Here is a 9,476-nt window from a genome sequence, read left to right as displayed (position 1 = left end):
GGCACCACTGGGATGTTATGTGCAGCAGTTAACGCAGTTTTTAATCACTAGCTATCAGAATGATGTTGTGCATTACCCTGTATAGTATTGGGCTCTGGGGAAATGTTTTTATTCAAGTGATCCTACATAAGTAGCAATAACTGATCTAATGTGAATGTAAATTATGAAAAATCACAGTGGAACACTAGCCGTAATGTTCCATTTACGTGGGCAGATTTTCTGTCCACAACTAGCACCAATCAACATGCTATATTGTCACTTACATCATTGGCAGTATGTACTCGAGCAATCATTGGACACATAGGCCCTGATTTAATAAGATTGACGTGTGGGCCCTGCACTGCCAGAGCAGGCATTTATGACTAGGCACAGACTGTGCCAGACTTCCAACAAGTGATGTCCGGGTGGCAGATGTGAACAATTGACAAATCTGGCAAACAGATTTCTTCCAGATTGTCGGCCAGTACACTGCTACAGATTGATCTGGATAGATTGGTGGCTTGAACACAGAAGTGACAAATGTAAGGTTCTTTACATGAGAAGGAAAAATACATGTCACCCGTACATACTAAATGGTTAAACACTGACATGGAAAAGGATCTAGGAATTTTAGTAAACAGCAAACTAAGCTGTAGAAACCAGTGTCAGGCAGCTGCTGCCAAGGCCAATAAGATAATGGGTTGCATCAAAAGGGGCATAGATGCCCATGATAAGAACATAGTCCTACCACTTTACAAATCACTAGTCAGACCACACATGGAGTACTGTGTACAGTTCTGGGCTCCTGTGAACAAGGCAGACATAGCAGAGCTGGAGAGGGGAGCTTCCTCTGGATCAACTTGCAGGATAACAGACTGAACTGGATGGCTCAATGTCTTTTTTCAGCCTGTTAAACTATGTTATGTTACTGTAAAAGGGTCCTTAGACTAGTGCTCAGGGTGTACTTTTTTCATCAGGAAAAGGCATATCAATTCCAAAACCAAGTCTATTAATGCTTAGATAAATTAACTTTAATAAAACTGCGTCGGCTGGAAAAATTGGAGCATCTGTATGACTTGTGGAGTCTTCAGTTCTGATGGCTTTTAACTTCTCATCTGTTGTATAAAAAGTACCGTAGGTGTATATATATAGTATATGCAGCTGGAGAGGTCAGTGTGGGGTGTCCAAGCAACTTTCAGCTCTCTCCAACTTTATCTAGAACTAGGAGTGGTGCAAGAATCCGATTCTTGTTTGTTTCTACAACGCATCCATTTAACACCATCTCATCCAAAATAATGTGTACCTTGTCAAGATTGAACATTATCTGTAGGTCCGAATTAAGGAACAAGTATTACCTGTATATCATTGAGGGGTCTCTCCCAGAAAAAGAAAACTGTCTCGCTAGTGCCACCAATTGGAAGTGGCTTCCTAATGAGTCACTCAGCCAGTCAAAATCCTACTCTATACTGATGAGGAACAAGCACTCCCAATTGTCACATTCTAAGGCTGGTTAAAAAATTCGACTTTAACGCATAGCTACTTCCAAAAGGTGGCACTAGCTATTTTTCTGGAAGATTTCATATTATGTTCCCATTGTGCATTGCTTAAGAAGATCTGGTAACACCTCCCCCCCCCAACACACACACACACACACACACACACACACACATCATTAAAAGAATAGCAAATGATGGAGTTAAACTGAAACAACTTTTTTATTTTTTTAAGGAAGTGGTAACATTTTTCTAATCCTGGACAACCCCGGAGACCAAATCCCTGTATAGGGGTGAAAGGTTGAAGACCAGTAGGACCACTTACATAACATCCTTGGGATTGGCCAAATCTGTTCAGTTACACAGTGGGTCCACAGCCACTGCGCTACAGGATCCTTCATGACCACATCCTACCATGTTATTCACTAGTTATACACTAGAGGGCGTTTCTAGGTTTCTTCTGTTTTGCAGGAAGTCTGGTGGCTACAAGAAAATCTAATTAATGTTTTGCGTAACTAGATTCTGTTCTCTTGTCTTGGGTTACATGCACACGACTATGTGTTTTGTGGTCCACAAATTGCGGATATGCAAAAAAAAAAAAAAAAAACGGATGACATCTGTATGCCATCTGTTTTTTTTGCGGATCCGTTGTAACAATGACTAAAACGGACAAGAATAGTACACGTTCTATTTTTTTTTTGCGGGGCTACGGAACGGACATACTGATGCGGACCCATTGAAATTAATGGGTCTGCATCCTAACCGCAAAAAAAAAATGGAACGGACACGGAAGCAAACAACGTTCGTGTGCATGTAGCCTTAAAGAAATAATTCTACTAAATTGCCAGCACCTTGTTCAGATGTGAGTGGAGTGTTAAAAACTAGTATAAAGTACCATACACTGACTAATCTGACTTGATATTTTTCTAGTATAGCTTCAGAAATGAAAAAACAAACAAACAATGATTTGTTATTTCCACAGTAGATGCATTTTTCTAAAACCAATGATTATGACAAATCTCACCCCTCTGCCAACAATAAAAAACAACCAACTTTTAGAAAAGGATACATCCAGTTCACTCTGTAAAGGGAAAACAAGACATTACATTCATAAAGTATACAGGCAGAAACGTATAGTAGTGTATATTCAATCATTGCATAGAATTATTTTTTTTGCTTTCTTCTGCTTTGTTCACCCTTTTGTGGGTTTATAGCAAAAGCCACAATGTTTTGCTAGATCTGTTGTATAAGGCCCCATTGAGACAACCATATTTTTGGTCTAAATCCGATCTGCATTTATTTTGTGGATTGGATGATGACCCATTCATTTCAACGGGTCTGCAAAAAAAAATACGGAAAGCACACCATGTGCAGATGCGTATGTCAGTTCCACAGTCCCGCAAAAGAGATCGAACATGTCCTATTTTTGTCCGTTTTGCGGGCAAGGATAAGCATTGTTACAATGGGTCCGCAAAAAAACGCATGCAACACTGACGTCATCTGTACTTTTTGCCTACCACAAAAACGAGATTTTTGTGAACTCACCTGTAAAATCTCTTTCTCGCGTAGTTCATTGGGGGACACAGACCGTGGGTATAGCTGCTTGCTGCCACTAGGAGGCGACACTAGGCTAAGAAGTGATAACTCCTCCCCTGCAGGCTATACCCCCTCCAGCCTGGAGAGAGCATATCAGTTTGTGCCCAAGCAATAGGAGTAGGAGAAAAAAAATCAATAAGGAACATACAGTAAACAACTGACAAACATCAGTCGGATTGAACCAGAACTGAAGACCATACTGGCCCACCAACCGCCATTATTTGCGGCAAACAGAACACTGGGTGGGAGCTGTGTCCCCCAATGAACTACGCGAGAAAGAGATTTTACAGGTGAGTTCACAAAAATCTTGTTTTCTCGCTCGTATCATTGGGGGACACAGACCGTGGGACGTCCTAAAGCAGTCCACGGGGAGGGAAACAAATCACACGCCCATGGAGAAAAAACGCCCTCGAGGATGCGTAATCCGCTGCCGCCTGCAAGATCTTGCTGCCTGGAGCAGCAACAGTTGATGTCTAGAAAAACCCCCGGAAAACTCAGTGAACTTGCCGGAAAACCAAGAAGCAATGCCTTCTAGAAGTAATGCCTGGAGTAGATGAACCCGAGAAGTGACGACCGCTGGTCAGGCAGGCCATCACTCCGCTAGGAAGCAACCGTCAGGCAGACATCCCAGGAAAAACATCCCGTTGGAAGTCGCCAGCTATGACAAGGACCTCCAAGAAAAACAGGTAAAAGTCCATACAGCGGAACGCGCCAGATATGGACCAGCAAATCTCAGAGGCCAAAATAGATGGCTGATGGAGAGCCCGCCCTTAAAAATACGAGGGAGAAAGAAGAGAAAACCGTTTCTGAGATGACCCGGAAAGCGGCGACCTTCCGCAAAAAAGAAAATTCTGGGCGGAGCACTGCCTGATGCAAAGGACAAATGGACGTACAAGAAGGCGCTATCAGCTCGGAAAGCCGTCGGATGAAATATCCTGCCATCTGGAATGCCGCCTTCCTAGAAATAAAAAGAAGAAGAAGAAGCCCAGAGGGAGGGCTTTTTTGTCCCTGAAACGCCTCCAGCGATCTACAGATCGTTGGGACGAAGCCGGATGCTGGCCACAACTGTGGAAGCGGAACCAAAATCGAGGTTCGCAGGATACTCCTCTGGGTAAAAGAAACCGGTAATGGAAAGCCCCATAAGTGACATATATTGACTTCCGGGCAGAGACCAAGATAAGAGAATACTCTCCTTGGAAAAAAATAGATCCCGGATTCCATAGCTATACAACCCATTGCTACCGGTCGAGTAGACCGAAGGAAAAGATGGTCAGCAATCCAGCTAGAGGAAGGACAGGAAAGAAAAAAGGGTGTTCCGTTCCAGGAACGAAATCCCTACCAGTGGTGGCAAGGCGTGACAGACACCCGCTCAGCCTGGCGTGGGGGGACCGTAGTCCACCCCCGGAATGAGCAGTGAAAGGAATGACCACCATCGCTTGATGTGACACAGAAGTAATCATATCTGAAGGAAGGCATCACTGTAGTGGTAGACGAGTGCCACAGGGACTAAGCTACCCAGTCGAGCGCACCCAAAGTAAGGTGCTAATAGCTATGGCATTTACGCCAATGCAAAACCCGAGTTGACGACAAAAGAACAATAGTTGTCAGAGCAACGGACAATTAACAGTAATGAAGACCATTAAGAGGCCAGGGCAAAAGCCCATTGCCATCAGAGACTGGCCCTTTACAGAATCTCTTGGTAATGTAATACACCCCTGAGGAGGACCCCATACAAGGGAAGCCACCAGGGTAACGCAAATGCCACACTCCAGCTGAGGAGGAGGCCACACCGTACAGGATACCAATTCCAGGGTCAGAAGAAACCGCCGTCTGACGAAGGAACTGTGCAGTAGGAACCCTAGCATGTAGTGGAGGTGCAAACACCCCTTGTACAGTAAGAGCTACAGCCTGCTCCTCCCGGCGTAAAACTGAGGGAGAGGCCTAAGGAAACCCAGAAGTAGCATGGAACCATGCTATCTCAGTCAACCAGAGCCATCCTGAGGCATTCCGTCTACAAAGGGGGCAAAACAAGAGCAACCGCCGAAGCAGTGCCAGGGTAGAATCCCTATCTGAGGGGACTGACCCACTGCCGTGAGTTCGATCTCCGGCCCTAATGTGAAAATTTCCCCTGCTTTTTGTCAAAAGTGGGATCTGAACCCACGCCTCCATTTGGAGACCAGAACACCCCATACACAGAAGCGATTAACTCTTGAGTCTGGCGCCTTAGACCACTCGGCCATCCTGACTTAGAGAACACGCCGTAGTAGCCAATGCAGAATGCCAGCAAAACACCCTCACCTATTAAGGAAGAGTGGTGGCCCAGAATACAGAGTTAGTGCAACCTTGGGCTCGCTGGATCGTAATCCCAACATTTGTATAATGGCGTGCACACCACACGTTGTAGAGGACCAATTTCTGACCGACCTGAACGGTGGAGGCCCATGGGGATGAGAATCTCTAGGGCACCTGAGTGTTGCTGAGTGACCCCCCTGAGAGAACAAAGGTCGACATAACTGCACTAACAACCAGTACCAGAAGAAAAGGGAAGGATACAATATGGGAGCAGCCCAGTATCCATATACCACTAAATGAAGAGTACTAGGCACCAATGGTAACGACTGTTGCCGCGGCCCACCTGTGAAGGAAGCCAAGGTATCCAGTGTCGTGGCTTAGTTGAATTAAAGCATGCATAGATGCTCAGTGATTTCCTGTTAGTAGTAGAAGGGGGTAATGCCACGACTGTTGAATAGTATTCAGTGTAGCGCAATCCTCCGTCAAGGAAGGGAGATAATTAGAACCGTATCCAACGGTAGTGTAATAACCCCTCCATGGAGGGGGTAACATGTACTGTAAGCACTGCACTCAATGGAAGTGCAATTACTCCACCTATGAAGTGGAGAAAAATATATAGGAAGTACTGTATCCTGAGTTAGCGCAAGTATCTAACCTATGGCAGGGGGTAATGCCCCCAGCAGGAATTGACTCCAATGGTAGAGAATTACACCCCTATGGATGAGGATAATGCATATGATTAGTCCTGTACCCGGTGGGTAGAGAAATTCCTCCACCTATGTAAGGGGGTAATACTTACGGTAAACACTGCCCCCCGCGATAATGCCATAACGCCTCCTATGAGAGAGGCTAATGCATAATGCCAGTACTGTACCCAGTGGAACAGCAAATCCGTCAACTATTGAAAGGGGGGATGCGCATGGCTGGCACTGACCAGTGCAAGTGCAGTCAGTCCACCTGTGGAAGGAGGGAATACAAAGGGTAAGTACCGTATCCAGTAGTAATGCAACTGCCGTCTAAGGAAGGGGGTAATGCATACAATCAGTACTGCCGGTAGTATGGATGCAGTCTAGAAGATTCATATCAGAGTCCGCAGAACTGATCCCCTGTTCCCTCAGAACCAACCCCTGCCAGAAGGGAGGGTTCTGAATATCACCCTAATGAGGAAGGGTGGAGGTGCGGAGGAGACCGAGGAGGAAGTGTCCTGCTCGTGCGCAGCTCTACCTCTCAGCATCTAGCCATGGCAGTTGCAGGCTGTGTCGGTGGTGATATAACAATCAAACCACCCAGGAGGTGGAATCGGTATCTCTCCATCACCGCTCACTGGATTGTGTGGGCGGCACTCAATCAACCCACGACCCAGGGGGGTGTATTGGGAATTGCCAGAGGTCCTCCGTTGGATTGCGCATGTGGATTAACAACCAAATGACCCAAGGGGGTGGATTGGGAATCCTTCAGATGTGCTCCCCTGTATTTGTGCAGGTGGAGTATAATCAACCAAACGGCCTCAGCGGGCGGATTGGGAATCCTTCAGATGTGCTCCCCTGGATCCGTGCAGGTGGAGTATTATCAACCAAACGGCCTCAGCAGGCGGATTGGGAATCCTTCAGATGTGCTCCCCTGTATTTGTGCAGGTGGAGTATAATCAACCAAACGGCCTCAGCGGGCGGATTGGGAATCCTTCAGATGTGCTCCCCTGGATTTCACAGGTGGTGGCATATACACCAGACGACCCAGAAGGGTGGTCTGGGAATTCTTCATGCGTGCTTTCTCAACCAAACAGCCCCGGAGGGCGGATTGGAAAACTGTGAGCAATCCTCCCCTGCCCAAATTTTTTTTTTTTTTTAAGGACATGGGCCCAGTCCCGTACCCCAGGGTGGACATGCGGTGAAATGGACTGAGGGGGGCAGGACTACCTGTGATGCCCCCGCTAAATGAATAAGCGCCAGGAAGGGGTTAAATTCCTAAACTCAAGGTATTTGGCCTGCAGAAGGGGGACACTGAATACACCAGTGCCGGCTGCAAAAAAGCGACTTGCCATAAAGGGTTAACCCAGCTCAGAGGACCGGAGGCGGAGCTCAGCGGGCCCTGGGGGAGGAGGGACAGCTAGTCGGGGAGAATTCGTGCCTAAAGGACGAACCCGCCCCCTCCATGACCGGAATGAAAGTTGCGGCCTAGCAGGCCACAAAGCCGGGACATAAAGTTCGGCGCACAGCCGACCGGGCGGTACTGCCGGTCGGCTACCACAGAGGGACTTGGATCAGTGGGCCGATGTGTCCCCTCGCGACCACCTGCTGCGGGAACCCATCCCGTGGTCGCAAAAGAAAAAAACTGCACGGCTGAGTCCCGGTAGGCCCGAAGAGAATCCGGGGCCTAAATTTTTGCCGCCGGCCGAAGGAATAGCCGGCCGGGAAGTGGAGTGACGCTCTCAAGCGCCCTGGCTATACACCGGCCGCGGGAGCTCACCCCGCAGGCCGTATAACGTGAGGCTGCAGCATGACAAAAACTACATGAGGAGATACCTGGGGAGGACACAGGCCCAGAACCCCAGTCTCCCACACACCATCAATTCACCAGTAATGGCTGCTCAACCTATCAAGCCACAGCCATAGCTTTACATTGGGGCCTGAGGTAATGTGGAGCCCTCACCAGGGAATGGCCCACTTAAAGAAAAAAAAAATGTCCTCCATCTTATGATGAGGTGACCAAGGGGGAGGGAGGGCTGAGGATACTTACCCAATGCGGACTACTCACCCCATCTTCATCCTCTTCTCTTCACCCTTTCTCAGAGTACCAGCAGGGTCACCTCTTCAGCCGCTGGCACCCGAAGTGGCAGGGGACTGGAATGGCGGAGGGTCTCGCCGGATTCAGGTGACCCCTTTGGCTGGCGGGAAGCAGGGGAGCTGGGCTGCCCTGGTCCACTTTTGTTTCTTGGGGAGGGCGAGCGGTGAGGGATTCCGACACCGGCCTAACTCCTGGGGTAGACAGAGTGGCTAGGCGACTCCGTTTCCCCAAACCTAAAAAGGAAAAAGATAAAATAATAAAAGTAAGCCGCCCTGCAAAAGCAGGGAGGTCTGCCTCCTACGACACTAAGCTAAAAACTGATATGCTCTCTCCAGGCTGGAGGGGGTATAGCCTGCAGGGGAGGAGTTATCACTTCTTAGCCTAGTGTCGCCTCCTAGTGGCAGCAAGCAGCTATACCCACGGTCTGTGTCCCCCAATGATACGAGCGAGAAACACATACGGTTGTGTGAATGCACCATAATAGAAATCTGTGCCAACTGACAGTTGCATGTAGCATTTTCCTTCCTCTTACAGTAATGCAACTTAAAAAGGTGAAACTAATATATGAGACTCATTACATGCAAAGCGAGATATTTCAAACCTTTATTTGTTATAATTTGGATGATGATTGCTTACAGCTTATGAAAACCTTAAAGTCACAATTTTGAGGTACCCTTTGCTCAGGGGATATGGATTAATTAGCTGACTAGCGTCTGACACTTTGAGCCTAGAATATTGAACTTTTCACAATATTCTTAATTTTAAGTTGCATTACTGAAATAAATGAACTTTTGCAAGATATTCAAATTTTTCGAGTTTCACCTGTAAGTCTGAAGGAATTTGCAGTGGAGGCTCTCTCAATCAACTGTGAACAGAGATTTAACTGGGTTTTCAACAGATTTATTAGGTCCATGAAAACATTTTTTTATCATACACTGCAAGTGTGAGGCATCCTAACATATGCTACACCCTGTGTGAATGTGATGTTATAAGCATAACCACACAGAATAAAAAACTATTACTGTTAAAGGGGTTCTGCAGTTTGTTTAAACTGATGATCTATCCTCTGGATAGATCATCAGCATCTGATCGGTGGGGAGGGGGGTCCGACACCCGGGACCCCCACCGATCAGCTGTTTGAGAAGGCAGCGGCGCTCCAGCCGGCGTCGCGGCCTTCTTACTGTTTACCGCTAGCCCAGTCACGTCACGACTTGTATCATCTTGTCTGAGCGAGGCTAAGCTCTGTTCACTTGAATGGAGCTTAGCCCCGCCCAGGCCAACGATACTAGTCGTGAAAACAGACTGCGGTAAACAGTGAGAAGGCCGCGGTGC

The 9,476-nt window shown here is 47.3% G+C and overlaps 1 protein-coding gene and 1 non-coding gene across 2 annotated transcripts in view; both read right to left on the bottom strand.

The window, feature by feature from the left end:
* Window positions 1-956: 956 nt before the first annotated feature.
* The window catches only part of AP4S1 (adaptor related protein complex 4 subunit sigma 1), a 66,519-nt gene continuing 57,999 nt past the window's right edge, over window positions 957-9,476 (bottom strand). Inside the window, exons 5-6 of the mRNA XM_040411184.1 lie at window positions 2,542-2,553; window positions 957-1,303 (exon numbers count right to left, since the gene is read on the bottom strand). Of these exons, the coding sequence (XP_040267118.1) occupies window positions 1,175-1,303; window positions 2,542-2,553 (141 nt within the window). The 3' untranslated portion in view covers window positions 957-1,174. The remainder of the gene's footprint in view (window positions 1,304-2,541; window positions 2,554-9,476) is intronic.
* On the bottom strand, window positions 5,205-5,314 carry TRNAL-CAA. Its single transcript has 2 exons — window positions 5,277-5,314; window positions 5,205-5,250 (listed from the first exon to the last, which is right to left on the bottom strand). It is a non-coding gene; the product is annotated as a tRNA-Leu (tRNA).

Source organism: Bufo bufo, chromosome 11 (assembly GCF_905171765.1).
Source record: "Bufo bufo chromosome 11, aBufBuf1.1, whole genome shotgun sequence".
Lineage (NCBI taxonomy): Eukaryota > Metazoa > Chordata > Amphibia > Anura > Bufonidae > Bufo > Bufo bufo.
The sequence above is the reverse complement of the archived record's forward strand: the minus strand, read 5'-3'. Positions and strand labels throughout refer to the sequence as shown.